Below are 16,892 nucleotides of genomic sequence, written 5' to 3'. Positions count from 1 at the left end.
GCCTGGCTGCTTTCCTGGTGGGCAGGGAGTTCCAGAGGCCAGGCACACGCAGACCACAATCCCTGTGACTACCGCGTGACTCACTTGGGACGCCCAGCCCCAGGCATGACTCAGTGCACCACACGCACACCATTGGGCAGAGCCGTCCATTCAGAACACCTGACAGTACAGCCCCTGGTGACAGACATGTCACCTCTCTGTACTCAGGGCACAGCACAGCCTCCCCACCCACCCCTCACCCCTGGCTGGGGCAGACAGAGGTCACTGGCACATCATAAGTGTTTATTGAAATAAGTTGAGTACTGCCCCCCCTTCACATGCAGGTGGGCACCCATATAGCTCCTGATAGTTTCAAAGGCCTGGGTGCCTTCTAGCCTCCTCACCAGCTCCTCCAGCAGGCCCAGATGGTGCTGGTGCCCCATTATCTCAGTTTCCTCTGAAGCTCTTCTCCCCACACAGCAGAGGGGGGTAAAGGACCAAGTCCCAGGGACAGGGCCCTGATCACAGCAGGGATGGCCTTGAAGCCACAGCCCCTGAGCGGGAATGAGGAAGGTTGGCATGCATTGGGTCCTGTCCACCACTCCAGACAGGTGGAGGGGGAGGGGGACTTCTAAGTAGAGGGCCCCCAGCCACACTGATAACTGGCCCATCCTCCAGAAGCTAGGCCAGCTGGCTGGCCAGTCTGCACCTGAACACTCCCTCCTCATAAGGATAGATGTCGTCCCTGGGCTCCTGGGATAGATGCGTCCCCCACCCAGGGGCCTGGCCTCACCCTTCCTTGTGGCCCAGGGAACCACACCCGCACTGTCTGTCAGTTCTGGAACCCACTGAGGCCCCAACAGGGACCAGAGCCGATGGGGGAAGGCTGATGAACCCTTCCAGGAAATTCCAGGGGAATTCCCAGATTTTACCCCTCTACCAGGCAGGGGGTGAGAATTCACCCATTCAGTGCCACCTAGGTATTGGCGGGGGTGTCCTCTGTCACCCCCAGCTCCCGAGTTTGCTCTGTCCCCAGAGAGGGCTCTCAGCTGTCCTCTGAGGGTGAACAGAAGTGGGTCCTATGTTAGAATGCAGGTCAAAGACCAGGCCTTGGGCGGATCCCAGGAGGGGCGGACCTGTATGGATGTCATCTCACCATTGGGACCCACAGGACAGGGAAGGGGAAGGAGGCGGTTTTCATCCGCCCTTCCTGCTCCTCAAGTCCTGGCAAAGATTTCATGGGATGACCGTGCCGCCCTCTCTCCTCTCCTGCTGAGTGCAGGCCAGAGTCTACCCTGAGTGCAAGTTGCCGTGGTGCCTGCCAGCCTCCCTTGGGAGCACAAGAGCGCTCTCTCAGCACGCAGCCACCTTGGAGAGCCAGAGAGAAACCACTCCATCCACCCACCCTTGCTGAGAGGCTTCCTATCTCTCTAGGCCCTGGGACCCTGCCCCATCTCAGGACCTCTGGAAGGCAGGCAGGCAGGTGTCCTACTCCTTGCCGGCCAGCGCCGCGGTGGCCTGAGGGTAGAGGGTCAGACTGACCCAGGTGCCTCAGGGTTCCCGGACTTGCTTCAGCCCTGGCCTCTCCATCCTCTGCCCATCACCTGCCAGTTCCCCTAGGAACTCTGTGCCAAACAAGTCCTTAAAACTGGATTTATTACTGGGCCTCTCCTGGGGTCTCCCTTTCTGGGGGATCTGGGCCCAGACAGAGCGACAGGGTGAGAGAGGGCATGTCCCCCCTGAGTGGGGCCCGGCTAGCCCAAGCTTGGTGCCCAGGCCCTGCCTCCCGCTGAGGCCTTTGCCCACCGAGCCCGGCGGCCACCAGCGCCTGGGTGCCAGTGCCTGCCCCCCGCCCTCCCCTAGCTCTTCTTGGCCTCCTGCTCCCTGCGCCGGAGCTTCTCACGCTGCCGTGCAGCCTTCTCCTGGGCCTTGCGCTCCTTCTCAGCGGCGGCCGCCAGCTCCTTCACCTTCCGCTTCACTAGCGCCCGGTCATGCGAGTTGCTGAGCCCCAGGCTCTGGGGAGGAATTCCAGGGTGAGGGCAAGAGCCCCAGAATCACTCGGGCCCTGGCCAACCCAAGCCCTGGGTTCTCTGTGCCCAGGTGGATGCTGCCTGGCGCTCTGCCAAGTCCTCCCGGAAATGTGGCCTCCACCTCCCAGACTGGCCCGTGGATCGGAACCCTCAGGGCAAGAATTCTGAATGGGAGCATTTGGGAAAGATGCTGATGAAGGGTACCAGACTTTATGCCCTCTGGCCCCACCCCTGGTTATCCTCAGCCCCTGTTCTTCACTCAGGATTTCAGCCTTGGCACCATCCTGCCCATCCCCTGAGGCCCCACAGATAGACAGTGACTTGCCCAAGGTCACACTGCTAGTCAGTGGCTGAGGCCCCTCCCCGCTCCAGAGACTTCCTGGGGGACTCTCCTCACCACCTCTTGCCTAAGCAATGTAGTGGAGGGTGGGGAACGGGCCAGGAGCCTCCCAGCACAGAGATCCAGGGCCCCCACTCCTGGTCTCCCCTGACTACCAGCAGCCTCTAAACCTGAGAATCAGGCAAGGTGATCAGGGAGGGACCTGGTTTCTTGTGACAGTAGGAGACTCAGAATTAAGAGTCAGGTGATAGGACCATCCTAGAGGTCAATGTTAACCCGGGCTGGGGCTTAAAGGTCAAACTGAAGAACCAGGCTCAACTTTCAAGTCAGATGGGGACCCATGCTAGAGTAGAAAGGTTAGGCCAAGGACCTTGCCCAGAGGTCAGAGGTCAGGGCAGCGGCCTTAAAGGAAGTGAAGAGATCAGGGTGGGGGACCACAGTCCTGGAAGGTGGTTCAGGCTCAGGCTGGCTCACGGCTCTCCCCCTCTGACCCACCTTCAGTTTGCTCCCATCCAGCTGCAGGAGCTGGGGCCCGTCCACCTGCCGCGCAGCAAACTCTGCGGCATACTGCTCCAGGTTGAGGCTGTGCAGCCACTGGCCCACCTGCTGGCTGGTCCAGTGGTGGACAGTGGGGAGAGGTTCATCCAGGAACTGGGGTACAGACCAAGGACAGTGAGGGGGAGGACATGGCCTGCAGCCTGCACACCCAACATCCAGAGGTCAGGGCTTACTTACCTCATCTGAAGACTGGGACAGCGTGTGGTAGGGGTAGGAACACTTGGTCTCCTGCCGGGGACCACTTGGGATCTTGGGGCTGCTGCTAGGGGGTGTGGAGTCATCGCTCAGGGTGGATTCCTAGAAAGGAGGGGTGCGTGCCGCTGAAGAGAGCTCACCCTCTAAGCCCAAGGGAGTCCCCCCACCCAACCCACCACTCCCCTTTGGATGGGGCTGAAGTTGGGGACTGGGTACCAGCAGTTGCTCAGTGACTCATGGGAGGTATCAGGATGTAAGGCTCCTAGGAGGACATGGGGCTAGAACAGAAGCAGAAGAGTTGGCAGGGATGGACTAGGTGTCACTTCCTGCAGGCAACTGGCCAGGATTCCCCCATGCTAGGTCAGGCCCCCCCCCCTTTGTGTCTCCCCATTATAGCCTGTAGCACCCTGGCTTATAAGTGCCTGGGTAGAGATCAGAAGCTCTATGAGCCCTAGCCTATCTGTTCACCATATTATCCCAGGGTCCAGCACAAGGGAAGCAAGAGAGGGGAAGAGAGGAAATAAGGAAGTCTCAAGTCAAGAATTCTTTCTCCCAGCTTTCTGATCTCCTCAGCCCCAGCAGCACATAAGGAACAACCACAGAACAGGCATGGAGCCTGGCAACTAACCCACGCAGCAAGTTCCTTCTCTCCAGCCTTCATTCATTCATCTCTACAACTGGGGTACGCGCGCCTGCGCTTTGTGTGTAAAGCAGAAGCACGCAGTAGGAGCCTTGTCCACGGTAGAGTGCAGCAGGAGCAGGAGCAGACCCTCAGGACTGCCTCTGATCCCCGTCTCACTTCTCCCACAGGGCTGCAAGCTTCCTGAGCACTAGCTGAGCACCCTAGTATGGGTCCCCTTCATCCCAATTTCCCCCAAGCCCCACCCCACCACAAGGTAGCCCCACTCCTATGACAGGACATCGGGAGCCAGGCAGAAGAGCCAGCACGAATGGAGGTGGCCTTGGGCTGGGTGGGTAACACCTCATGATCAGTGACGTGAGTTGAATGGAATGAAGGAGTCCACGGAGCTACTCAGAGTACGAGTGAGTGAGCAGTGAATGAATGAGCTCAGAGAATGGATGAACTAACGAATCACTGAATGACTCCATGGATAGAGGCCTGGATCCCAGCCCGAGCCAGGGGGAAGTGTGCCCTCACATCACCTGAGTCTGGGGCCAGTACAGGGGCAAGAAGGCCATGGACTCACCTGAGAAGCTGACTTCTTAGGGCTGAAGCCCTCGTGTTTTGGGGAGCACGTGGGGGAGGTGGTGCTGCCAGAGGATGCCGAGCCCTTGCCGCTGTCAGTGAACCAGGAAAAGGGCAGGAACGGGGAGCCCCCTGACCTGCCAGACCCCTCCACTGACTCCCTGTAGAGAGAGCACCCTGCATGGGTGTGGGCACCGAGGGGGAGGGCCGGGCTCACAGGGAACTATGTGCAGAAGCTGTGGGTGAGGCGTGGTGGGGACCACTCACCTGCTGCCCATGGATAAACGGTTGCTGCCCTTGTCCTTCCGGCTCTTGCTAGTGGATGCTCGGCGTAAGGTGACCCTGTGAGGGAGGGCAGGGGGGAGTGGGGCAGTGCTGCCCACTGGGCTACCCTGCACCCCAAAGCTCCGAGCCTTTGCTTCTGCGCCTCCTCTACTCACCCCAGGTCCAGGAACTTTCGGCGAGTCTTCTTATCCAGGCCGATGGTGGGGCTGGCAGGCTCCGGTGGGCTGGCATCCCGGCTGTCATCTTTTGGAGAAGAGAGGGAAGGAAATGGCCCTGCCTCCTTCAGCTGCCGCATTAGGTGGTAGAAACTCTTCTGACTTAGAATCATGCAAGTTGGCTCTGGTGCCCTTGACCGGCTGTTGGACCAATCACTCTACCTCTCTGAGCTTTCCTTCGTCTCAAATATAGGGGTAACACCTGACCTACAGTAACACCTCCTTTTTCTATTCTTTTCTTTTTTAAAGATTTTATTTATTTATTCACGAGAGACACACAGAGAGAGGCAGAGGCATAGGCAGAGGGAGAAGCAGGCTCCCCGTGGGGAGCCCAATGTAGGACTCAACCCCAGGACCCCGGGGTCACGACCTGAGCCAAAGGCAGGCACTCCACCACTGAGCCACCCAGGCGTCCCAACACCTGCCTATTTCACGGATAGTTACGAAAGCCTTACACAAACCATGAAAAAGTAGGGACCGCTACAATTCACTGTCCATCTTATCCTGACCATTTTAACCAGCCTTCCGATCTTGGCTTCCGATCTTGGCTCACACGTCACTTCCTCAGAGAAGCCTTACAGGATGCTCCCAACTAGGTCCTTTCATCCCGCGGTGGGTCCCCCTCCCCGCCGTCGCCCCTCGCCCCTCGCGCCCCGCCCCTCTGGGTCCTGCAGGGGTCGCTGCAGTCCCGGCGCTCGCCAGCAGGGGGCGCCGCGCCGCCCGCCGCTCACCTTCGCTGTGCGGCTCCGCTCGCGGGTGGCGGCGCACGAAGCTGGGCGAGCTGTCCGAGGAGGGCGCGGAGCGCGGGGGCGAGCAGGAGGCGGCGGCCAGGCCCTCGTGCGAGGCGGCGTTGTGCAGGGGCCGGTAGCGTGTGAGCGGCGACGGCGGGGGCTCGTCCTCGTCCAGGCTGCGCCGCAAGCCCGGAGGCTCCAGGCAGAAGGAGCCCCCGGCCGGAGACCCGGGGCCCGAGTGCAGAGGCGAGCGCAGCCGGTGCAGGGGGCTCCCGCAGCCGTCGGTCACCTGGCGGAGGGGGCGGCCGCTCACTGCCAACCCTCCTTCCCGCTTCCCCGAGGGGCTGGGAGCTGGTTTCACCCCGCAAACTGCGAGGGAGCCTCCGGCGCGAGGAGCCACCAGGGCTCGGGTCCTCCCGGGACCTGGAAGGGAGGGTCTCCTCCTGCCCGGGGCCCAAGGGCGGCTGGGCAGTGAGAGGCGGGCGACGGGGCGGAGGGCCTTCAGTCACGTAGGCTGGGCTTGAATCCCACTTCCCTCATTTCCTAACTGTGTGGACTTGTTACTGAACCTCTCGCATCCTCAGTTTCCCCACATGTAAGATGGGAATGATAATACCTTCCTTAAAAGTTTGACACGAGCCAGAAGTGAATGCAGGTGGTCCTTGTTGGCATTACTATGTCAGAAGCCTGGGAGTGTGGTTTCCCTGGAAAAGGGTTTGGAGGGATTGTCTGGGGGCAAGAGGGTGAGTAGGGTAGGTGTGATTGCGTGGGTTGCCCCCACCTTGCCTCCGGGCCCATCAGAGCCCTCGCCGTCCTCTGCAGAGCTGGCACTGTCCCGAAGCCTGGAGCGGGAGGGCCGGTGTCTCCGGCCCTTGGCCAGGAGTTGGGCTCGGGCCTTGTGTAAACTGCTGTCCAGTCTGACGGTCTCTGGCACAGCCAAGTCCAGGTCTGGGAACCAGGTGAAGGGGGCAGAGACCAGACCGTGAGGACAGCAAGTGCAGAGGCCGAGCTCAGGCAGCCGCCAGCACTCACACGCCAGACAGTCGACAGATGTTTCTGAGTGCCGGGGGCTAGGGGTACAAGTGAAATGGAGAACGGGGTCGCTCACAGTCCCCCAGAAAGCCAGACATGTCAGCACAGAAACACGGCAGATGGTGGGACCTCTCACAGGCGCAGAGGAGGACAGGACAGGATGGTCCCGTTTGGATGTGTCGGGGAGGAAGCACCAAAGCTGTCTAAGTTCTGGTTGGGAGTTTACAAGAGAGGGGGGGCGTTGGGGAGCTGGTATATGCAATGCTGCTAAGTAGGGAAGCGTGGGGGGAGGGCAGTGTTGTGGGGGGGGATTGTTGGGAGGGAGGCCTCCAAGGCGCTTAGAGGGTAGGTCTGTGGACAGGAGGGCTAGGGAGGAACAGACGGATCATAGTAATGAGCTACCATTTAAGAAGCACCTACTATGTGCCAGAATGTTCATACAACACCTCATCCACTCAAAACAACCCAGTGAGCTAGGACAGCTGGAATGCACATTTTACTCTTTTTTACAGCTGAGCCTCCAAGAGGTTCAGTTTCTTGACTGAAGCCCCCAGCTAGCCGGGGTCCGGGAGCTGAGCCTGACTAGTCTGGCTCCAGAGACTGGCTAAGCTGGACACTGGCTTGCTGGGCCATGCTCAGGGCTGCTCTCAGATACAGATACTGCTGAGCTGGAACATAGCAGCGGTATCAAGGAAGACGCGTTCCCCAGGAGGCCCATCTCCCATCCTGGGGTCAGTGGTGTGGGGCTGGGTCCCGGATGAAGACAGGAAGAGAAGGCAAACCCAATGGATCATGCATAAACCCAACTACTCCTAGTTTCTTTTCTTTTTTGCTCCAGCCAGGAATGAAGCCTTCACTCTGCAGCATCCCCAAGCTTGGGGTCTCTAAGCAGAAGAGGTTTTTCCCAGACCTCAGAATGGGTTAAGACCTTTCTTCCCCACTCCCCTGCCCCATGATCTTGGGGTTCCCCCATCCCATCACCCATGCCTGCCCTCCCTTGCCTGCTCCTCGTTCCCTTGTCAGCAGATACCCCCTAAGCCACCCCAGGTGCTGGCCTGGCTTCACTACCACCTACCAGCTCAGCCCTGACCCCTCCCTGAATCCCAAGCCCAGGCACTTCAGCACCTGCCAGGGAACTTGTCATGTCAAAGGCTCCCAGGCTCCTCAAATAATCCATCAAAATGAATCCACCACCTTAGCCTCAGCCTGGCTTCCCCTTTGCTCCTCGGTTCCGTGAAAGGCCCCATCATCCACCCAGCTACCCAATTCAGGCAGCCCTAAGCTACCCTCTGCCCTCAGCCCCAGCCGGCAGTTCACGTGTCCAGCTGCCTCCTGGATGTCCCGCAGCTAGCTTCAGCATCATGTCAAGCTGTGACTGGCAGCTCCAGCTCTCCAGCTGCTCAGGCCAAGCCCTGGAGTCGCCCTTGGCTCTCTTTCCCTCCCACCCTACCAACTGATCTAGCCACAGTTCCTGTTAGCTCTCCTTTTGAAATACATCTGGACATACTGAAATATTTATGGTGAAATGATGTTTTGGATTAGGTTCAAAATAATCCGGGGGGATAGGAGTGGATAGAGATGGAAGGCTGGCCACGAGCTAATGATCGTTGAGGTCGGGTGACAGTACAAGAAGAATGCATGATGGAATACATGATGCTCCTCCACATGCTTCTCGTTTCCCACAGGAAAATTGTTATCTCTATGTGTCTGTGTGTGCACACATGCACATACGTGCATACACATGGAGAGGAAGAGGAGAGAGAGCGGAGGAGGGAGGGAGGGAGAGGAGGGGAGAGAAGCGTGGGATGCATAGTCTCCCTGGTCTAGGTCACTATCACCTCCTGCCTCAATTATTACAAAAGCCTCCCAGCTGGTCTTCCTCTTTCCTCCCTTTCCCACTTACAGTCTATTTTCAACACAGCAGCAGCCAGAGTGATCCTGATAAAACATGTCAGCCCTTGTCACTACTCTGCTCAGAACCCTCTGGGGACTTCCAGCTCACACAGAGTAAGTGCCAAGTTCTCCCAGTAGCCTTCCAGACTCAGTCTGGGCTCCCCTTACCTCTCTGAACTTCTACTTCTCTCCCTCCTGCTCCCTCCACTCTGGCCGTCCTAGCCTGCTGGCTCTTCCTCACCCAAGCCTCACTGTACCTCACTCAGGGCCTTTGCACTTCCTCTCCCTGCAAGGCTCTTGCCATAGATTTCTGCAGGGTTCTCTCCTTCACGGCCTTCAGGTCTTTGCTTAAATGCTTTCTATCACTGAGGGCTTTACTGACCACTCAATGTATAACTTCCCCCAGAACCCCAACATGTTATTTCCTTATGTCATGAGTCATTCTTTCACATGCTGTATATTTTACTTAGTTTACTGTCTCTCCACTCATTAGAACGTCAGCTCCATGAGGGTAAATGTTCCTCTATTTTGTTCACTGCTCTAACCCAGAATGGGGTCTGGCATATAGTAGGTGCTTAGTAAATACTATTTTAATGGAAAAAGCAAACAAACAAACAGATCCCACACAGTTCTGCAGATTTGCCTTTATCACAGCCCTGGAGTCTGGCCTCTTTCCTCCCTCGGGACTGAGCTGCCTTACTCAGGTCTTCACAGCCCTTTGCCCAATTCCTGCTTTGAGCCTCTGGTCTGCCTCCCTCCCCATGTCCTACCTGCTAGAATAAACTTTCTAGAACACATTTCTAACTGTGTCCCCTAATTGCTTGCTTTTGAAACCCAGGGCAAGGCTGAGGTTGCGGTGTAGGTCAGAGCAAGGGGGGTGGGTCCCAAAGCCATTAACATAAAGTCCATGCCCCTCAGCCCTCCAGTCAAGGCTGGCTGGCGCCACTCACCCTTTCTGTGTTCCCCACTTCCCTCCTCGGCACAGCAAGCTCTTATATGGACCCTGGTTAGGAGCCGGCTGGCCCAGGGCTGAATCCAGTTCTGCCATTTGCTGGCTGGGTGACTCTGGGTAAGTTACTGACATTTAGGGATTGGCTTCCTTATCAGTAAAATGGGGTCGTTGGAGGGTTGTGTGTGCATTAACTGAGATAGCCATATAAAGTGCTGCACCAGAATGCCCATGGCTAAGTGCTCAGCAAGCACGAGCTGCTAGTGGCGGTGGTGAGAACGGTGCCAACTTGCTGACCACACCTCGATCCGTCTCCACCTTCCCTTCCTGCCTCTAACCCTGCACTCTGGCACCTCTCTCTGCTCCATCACCCCCCCCCACCCCTTCTTCATCTGGCTGCCACTCAAATCCCTTGTTCCACCTGCCCTGAGGGACAGCCACACCTCTCGAGGCCTGGCTCAAGGCTCTGGTCAGAAATGACAGTCCTGTGCCACACTGTGCGCTGTGGAGGGCAAGGCTTCGTCATCCACTGTGTCCTGTGAGAGCCTGGTGCCGGGCCTGGCAGAGAGCAGGGGCTCAGTGGGTGTTTGACGAACTAAACCCAGGTCCCACTTCAAGGGCCAGCGCACAGCGAGGCAGAGATGGCCTCAAGGTCCAGGGGAGATGATGGTGCTCGCCCTCCGCCACACTGGGCACTTAAATCGTCTGCGGAGCCCTCCTCCCCATGACTTGTTCCTCCTCGTCAAGGGTGCTCTGGTGTCAGTCCCCCGCTGGCCCCTGTATGGGAACTCAGACTCTCTGGGGGTCGTGACTTTGGCTTGTTTAGTGCTGCCTCCCTGGGGCCTAGCGCAGAACCTGTCACACAGGAGGGGCTCAGTGGTATTTGTGGAGGGGATGAAAGAGACAGGCAGGGGCTGGGGGCTCTATTTTAGAGTAGGTAGTCAGGCTGTGGGCTGGGTAACAGTAAAACAGCCAAGGTTGTAGGAAGAAAAGGAGCTTTGGAAGGAGAAGGAGTGGGTGGGCCAGTGGAGCCCAGCAAGGCCTGGCCCCAGGGGAGGGTGGACCTCCAGACCTGCTACGTTGTCCAGGGGCAGTGGTGGGGGCTTGGCGAGGGAAAAGGTCCTGTCACAGGCCTGCTATCTGGGACCCCAGCCTTGACACCACTCCTCTGGCTCCTTCCCTGCCCCTGGGCTGAGCTGGGGGACAGAGCCCTCTGACCCCTGCTCCCTGATGACACAGAACCTCAGTATTATCTGCAAGCAGCAAGGATTGAGGGTGGAGCCACAGAACAATAATTGCTAATACTTACTGTGCTCTCACTGGGCTAGGCACCAGTTCTAAGTGCTTTACAATTACTAGCTCATTTAAACTCTCCACAACCCCACTAGGAAGAGATTCCAGGAATCCCCAGGGCAGCCTTAATTTGCCTGAGGGCATCTGGGGTGCTAGAGAGAGGGGCCAGGGTTACAGGCAGTCTGCCTCCCAAAGCTCAGTGTGGAACTACCAAGCCTGTATACATCCTCTGAGGAAGAGATGAGAGCGACCTGTGAGTCCAACCCCTCATTTTACAGGTGGGTAAACTGAGGCTCAGAGAGGAAGGGTTTGGCCAGAGGTGGAAAGGGACTTAAGGACAGCATCCAGGCCTTACAGCCATCAGAATCTTGCTGTTCTGGGCAGGGCAGGGAGCTGCCACCAGACATCCTCTCCATCTCCAGTGCTCACCTGGTGCCCAGGCCCCCAAGGGCCCCTCGCCCCTGACTAGGGCCACATCAGGACTGCAGGGTGGCTTACCTTGGAGGGATCAAAGGAACTCCTAGGGGGCTGAAGTGTTGAGGCAAGTTGGGGCCTGCCTCACCTCTGGTCCCTGCTCTACCTGGCCTCCTGCCTCCCCCTCCATCTCCATGTGGGTCTGTCTCTCAGTCTTTCTCTCCCCAGCCCTGGGCAGTGGGGAGTCATGAATATTTAATCACCTTTCACATCAGGAAGCAGGCAAGGGCAGGCCAGCTACCTCAGCAGGTCAGGGAGAAGAAAAACAGGAAGACATGGGGTTGAGGGGGTGGTGGAGGCCCAGAAGCCTAGGAAAGGGGGAGCTCACTTCCATCAGGCCAGGGCTGGGTACAGAGGGTGAGACCCAAGAGTCTGAGGCCCAGAGGCAGCTGGAGGCTGGAGGAGTCCCAGAGGCAAACCCTCCATTCTAGGGGCCCCAGGGAGGCCAGGAAAGCAGTGTTCCCAGGAGCCGGGAGGCAGTAGTTCCTGGCATTGCCAGGGCATGTGGCCATGCAGGGGAGAAGAGGGTGAGCTGGGGAGGGGAGGGAAGATAGAGATGAGGAGAAGGCTGGGGAGGAGAAGCTGGGAGCCCCCCTAATGCTGCGCACACCAACCTGAGAGTCCCAAGGGCCCTGCACATGCTGCAGGCTTCAGGGGCCACCTGTCTCCCCCTCTCCCTCCATGCTCCCTGTGATCCTCCCGGTCCCTTACTCCCTGACTCCTCCCTTTACTCCCTGACTCCTCCACCAGGAGGAGGGGACTCCTTTCCCCAGCTGGGAAACAGCCTTCCCACCCAGTGCATGCTGGGAATTCTGCCCTTTCAGGTCATCTTTCCCCAAACCCTCAAGAGAAAGACTGCAGGGGGCAAATGATGGTGCCAGCAGGTGTGTGCCTGCACCCCACCCCAGTATGTAAAGAGGGGGTCAGCCTGGAGGTACTGAGGTTGTATGTTCTATGCATTTGATTTGCATGCACATCCTGCGGGGCCGAGGTCCCCCACCATGCGATGTGGAGGTAATGGGTGTCACCTTTGCTGGGAATCCAAGTGTATAGCAGCACAGTGACACAGAGCAGGGATTAGGCAGTCCAGGCTTCTAGTCCCAGCTCTGCCACTAACCTGCCCTGCAATCTTTAAAGCGAGTCACTTTAGCACCCTGTGCTCTAGGCTCCTTGTCGGTACAATGAGCACGCCTCTTGGCATTATTGTGGGGATTAAGTGATATTGCGAGATGGGGGTGTTAGCCTAGTACCTGGCATGAGACAGCACTTCATAAATGGAGACCCTTATTGTTGTTGTAATTGGCAGAGAGTATTATGACAAAGACTCAGGCTGCCAGGCCACAGTATACACACACACACACACACACACACACACACACACACTAAAGTCCCAGAGAGAATCCCCCCTCCCAAGTGCTGGTGGTTTTGGCAAATAGAACTTACCAAAAACCTCATCCGCAGGTTCTCGTAGCTTTGAAGAAGCCATGACTCAAGAGAGCTGAGGAGAAGGGAGGGAGGGAAAGAGAGAAAGAGAAAGAGAAAGACTGTAAGAGGTTCAGGTTGGTGGAGACAAAGGAGCTGCCACTGGCTGCCTGCTCCTGGCCTTCTGGCCCTTCACCTTCCCTTAGAACTCTTTCTCCAGCCCCTTGGAAAAGAAGTTGTCTGAAGCATCCCCCAGATGGTGGGAGGTGGGGCAGGAGGCAGAAGTAGAAGAGTAAGGGCAGAAGGAAATCCAGGGTGTAGGCACAGGCTGAGTCCTCTGGTTTTGGTCCAAGCTGATTTGCTGTGAGCTTTCACATGGTTCACTGAACTCTCCCCCCCTCAGTGTATTGGGCTTTCCATCAGCAGCACTCCCTCAAAACGTTTGATCGTCATAAATTGTCCAACATCGAACCTGGGAGAAATCTTGGGAGATTATTAAATCCAATCCTCTCATTTTCCAAATAAAGAAACAGAGGGGAGAATGTGACTGGCTTAAGGTCAATGGCAAAATCAGGAGCAGAATCCAGGTCCTTCCATCCATCCATCTACCTACCCACCTACTTAGCCATCCATCTACTTGCCCATCCATCCACAAATCCATCCATCATTCCATCCATCCATCCACCCATCCATCACCCAGTCCTGCCTGTCCCCCACCCCCCAGCACTGGTGTGCTCACCACCTGCCTTCCTGAACATGAGCTGTTCAGGAAGCTGGCACCATCAACAGGGCCCCTGTTCTTGACAAACTCGCAGTTCTCACAGTTCCAGACAGACTCACAGATGCAGAAGGGTATGAGGAGTACTCACAACAGAACAGTGGACAGCCAAATCTCTGTGATTCAAGTATGTTCTGGAAGGAAGTGGGTTGGGTAGGGGTTTGGTTTAGTTTTGCTTTTTTGGTGGGAAGCAAGAAGGGAGGCAGGTGGGAAGGCAGGATGTACACCGCTGAAACAATTCGGACAGGCTTCCTAGCAGATGTAGGATGGCAGCATCCCTAATCCAAGGCCTGGGTGTTAGAGGGGAAGGGGAATACTGAACAAGGGGATGGGGTGGGGAGGGGATGCCCAGTGGCAGGGGCACACTGTGTGGCTGGGACATGATCTCCAATTACTGCTAACACTCAGGTGTCCATGAGTGAGGCAGGGCACTGGGATGGAAATGTGTTTGACAGGCATGGGAAGGCTAGGCCTCATGCTTGCTGGCGTCTTTTCCAACATTCCTCTCCTGTTATTACATACACACCATCTCGTGGTGAGCTGTCCAGGTTTGAGATTCTTAGCATCCCCACTTTACAGATGGGAAAACTGAGATACAGGAGACAAGAGACAGAATTCAACCTCCGCCTGTCTCCTGCCCTCCAGACCTATCCTGGGGGATGATCTGCAGTTTTGGAGGGTGCACATGAGGAGAGGACCCTGCAGAGAGAAAGGAAAAACACAGAGGAAAGGGAGCTGGCCCACACTGTCTGGGACTGGGAGAAACTTCTAAACCACCTCCACCCCAAGTTCCATTGGATGCTTGGGGCTGAAAGCAGGGAATGAGGTAGGAGAAGGGGCCAGAGGACATGAGTCCTCCAAGAACTCCCTTGCTATTCTTCAACTCTAGGTGCCAGTAGCAAAGAAATTCTAGAACCTCTCTTCCTGCCTGAAGGGCCATCTTGGAAGGGAGGCTGCCCCTTAGAATAAGCAAAATTCCCTCATTCAATCACACAGCCTCATCTGACCAGGATTGGGCTGCCCCTAAAAAAACCCTCCTCCTCCCATTTGTCCACACAATTTCTAAATTCCCCCTTCCCCAACCACTGGGAATTAGGGGTTTTTCATACTTCACTGATTCCCTAAATGGGTTATATCTCCCCTGCATCAGATGGGAGCTCCCTGAGGAAAGGAGAGGGTATTCCCCATCCGATTAGGGACTCTCTGAAGAGAAGAACTGCCTCTCCCATCAGAATGGAGGCTCTCTGAGGTCAATAGTGGTGTCTCCTCTTCGATTAGCTGAGAATGGAGATCTCGTGCATTCTTTATTCAAAGTCCCAGTCCAGGGTGAAGACGTCCATAGGGATAGTCCTCTTTCAGGGGTCCTCTGGGACAGGCTGGGCCTTCCAGCTCACACCTGTGCCTAATCCAACCTGATTCAGCACAAATGGCTTTCTTTCCCTTCCTTCAACAACTAACTCCTTGGTGTGTGTGTGGGGGGGACAAAGTCCCATGGGGAACTCTGGGAAACAGGCCATCCAAGAGGTCACCAGGCCTCCCTCACCACAACTGAGCTTTGGAAAACACCACCCCCCCCAAGACTTCTACACACACACACACACACACACACACATTCATATGCACACATTTAACCAGGAACTGCCACAAGATGGAAATGAACCTGTCCCTCTGGGAACTGGAGCTACCAGGTCACTCCTTCCTCCCAAAGCTTCCAATTCCCAGAGAAGTAGCACTTATGACCTTTGACTCTTCTCTGGGAGTAAGGGAGGCTTCCTGGGAGCCAGAGAAGAAGAAAGAGAAAGGGTGCACAAGCCCCAGAGGGGAGTGGGAAGTAGGGACAGGGACAGACAGGTTGGTGGAGACTGTCCACAGAGCTGCAGAAAGAAGGAAGAAAGAGCAGGAAAGGGATGAGTGGGGCGGGGGAAGCAGTGGTGGGGGCCGGGTGCCCTGGTCCCGAGGGAGGCCCCTAGGAGGGCTGCCAGGAGAGATCAAGGGGGGCTGTAGAGAGAGGGGCGGACCCAGCGAGGCAGGCAAGAGGGAAGGAGCCCGGGAAGAAGAGAAAGAGACCAAGACAGAAGTGCCACCGAGAAGGACCGGGGAGAAAAGGCCTGGAGGGGAGGCTGGGGGCAAGGGGGCAGTGGGGGGCTGGAGAAAGCGGCGGCCCCTGCCCTAGGCTCCGGCGCCCCCAGCGCCGCGGAGGCCGCGCACCTACCGCACCCCGGGTCGCGGCCGGGCGGCTAGTTTCTCTCCGCTCCAGCCGTCCAACTCCGCGCCGGGTAGGAAGGAGTTAAGCCCTCCCCCCTCCCCCCACGCCAGTTTTTTTTTTTTTTTTTAATTAATTTCTCCGGGAGGGAGAGGATTAGGGGCACAAATCCTACCTCCGCCCCCCTCCCCCGGCAGCCCAGCACCCAGGGATGGGGAAGAAAGGCCCTATCCGACCCCACTCAGGGTCCCGCCGCGAGTCCCCGGTGACCCCGGCTCTGCTCCCGGTCCACGTCGGGGTCCTCACCTCCAGCATCAGTCATCTTCAGCGTCGGGCGCCGCGGGAGCCCCTCGGGCCCATGGTGCTCGGGGCGCGCGCCAGGCGGGGAGGGGCGGGGGCCGTCACCCCGGCCGCGGGGGGCTGCGGGCGGGCTCGAGCCGCTCCATCCCGGGAGAGGGGCGGGCGCGGGCGCGGAGGGTCCGGGAGCCGGAGGCGATGAGGAGAGCGGGAGAGGAGGAGAGGGTTTGCGGGGACCGGGAGGCGCGGGCGGGGCTGGACCAGAGCCCTGACGGGAGGATGCTCCGTGCGCGCGCGCGTGTACGCGTGTGCGCGTGTGTGTGCGCGCGTGTGTGTGTGCGTGTTTGTGTGTGCGTGTGAGCGAGGGAGGAGGCAGAAGGGAGGGAGAGGGGGAGAGGGAGGGACTACCTCCCCGCCCCGCCGCCCTCCGGCCCGCGGGACGCAGGCCCCCAGCCGGGCAGGCAGACACGCGTCGCGTCGCGTCCGCGGGGATCCGCGGGGTCTCCCGGGAAGGGCGGCGCGGGGGGCGCGTGGCGGGGAGGCCGGCGCCGGGAGACAAAGAGCGGGAGGGAGGGAGGGAGGGCGGGAGGGAGGGAGAGGGGGCGGAGGCGGCAGGACGGGAGGGAGGAGGCGGCCCCGCGCGGCGGCCCGGCGAGGGGATTCCGAGTTGCAAGCTACTACTCGGGCCGCGGAAGTCCGGGGGAGGGGGGCTCTGGGGGGAGCGGCCCCGCCTCTGCACCCACGGGGCCTCCGCCTCCACTGCGAGGTCCGTGGGGGCTCGGGATTCATCCAGTCTCCGGACGTCCACCGAGCCCTCGGTGCGCCAAGGCCTGAGGGCACCGCGGGGAACGGAACCACCGGGCCAAGCCGTCGGGGCTCGTCTGGATGTGTCGGGGGCGTGGGGGGGGGAGACAGACCAGTGGGGGGCCCCAAATAGCCCAGGTGCCCCGAGCCCGGGTTCACAGAGCACCGGAGGACGCCGGCGCAGCCTAGGGACGCGGGGGGTGGGGG

At 58.3% G+C, this 16,892-nt stretch overlaps 1 protein-coding gene across 1 annotated transcript; it reads right to left on the bottom strand.

The window, feature by feature from the left end:
* Positions 1–261: 261 nt before the first annotated feature.
* SAMD14 (sterile alpha motif domain containing 14) lies at positions 262–16,372 on the bottom strand. The gene is made up of 10 exons (XM_072780123.1): positions 15,891–16,372; positions 12,625–12,679; positions 6,322–6,488; positions 5,541–5,829; positions 4,750–4,837; positions 4,577–4,651; positions 4,311–4,470; positions 3,085–3,204; positions 2,845–3,000; positions 262–1,994 (listed from the first exon to the last, which is right to left on the bottom strand). The coding sequence occupies exons 2-10, from the start codon at positions 12,665–12,667 to the stop codon at positions 1,839–1,841; spliced, it is 1,254 nt and encodes a 417-aa protein (XP_072636224.1). The 5' UTR covers positions 12,668–12,679; positions 15,891–16,372; the 3' UTR covers positions 262–1,838.
* Positions 16,373–16,892: the final 520 nt, after the last annotated feature.

This window comes from Canis lupus, chromosome 16 (assembly GCF_048164855.1).
Source record: "Canis lupus baileyi chromosome 16, mCanLup2.hap1, whole genome shotgun sequence".
NCBI lineage: Eukaryota > Metazoa > Chordata > Mammalia > Carnivora > Canidae > Canis > Canis lupus.
Note: the sequence above shows the minus strand (reverse complement) of the source record. Positions and strands in the feature narration are given on the sequence as shown.

Bases quoted from the DNA above. Each gene is read 5' to 3' on its own strand.
- SAMD14 (XM_072780123.1), bottom strand. From the start codon at position 12,667: ATGGCTTCTTCAAAGCTACGAGAACCTGCGGATGAGGTTTTTG. The intron at 6,489-12,624 runs GTAAGTTCTATT...CCTGGTTCCCAG, and splicing joins ACCTGCGGATGAGGTTTTTG to ACCTGGACTTGGCTGTGCCA. The intron at 3,001-3,084 runs GTAAGTAAGCCC...TCTGTACCCCAG, and splicing joins TGTCCCAGTCTTCAGATGAG to TTCCTGGATGAACCTCTCCC.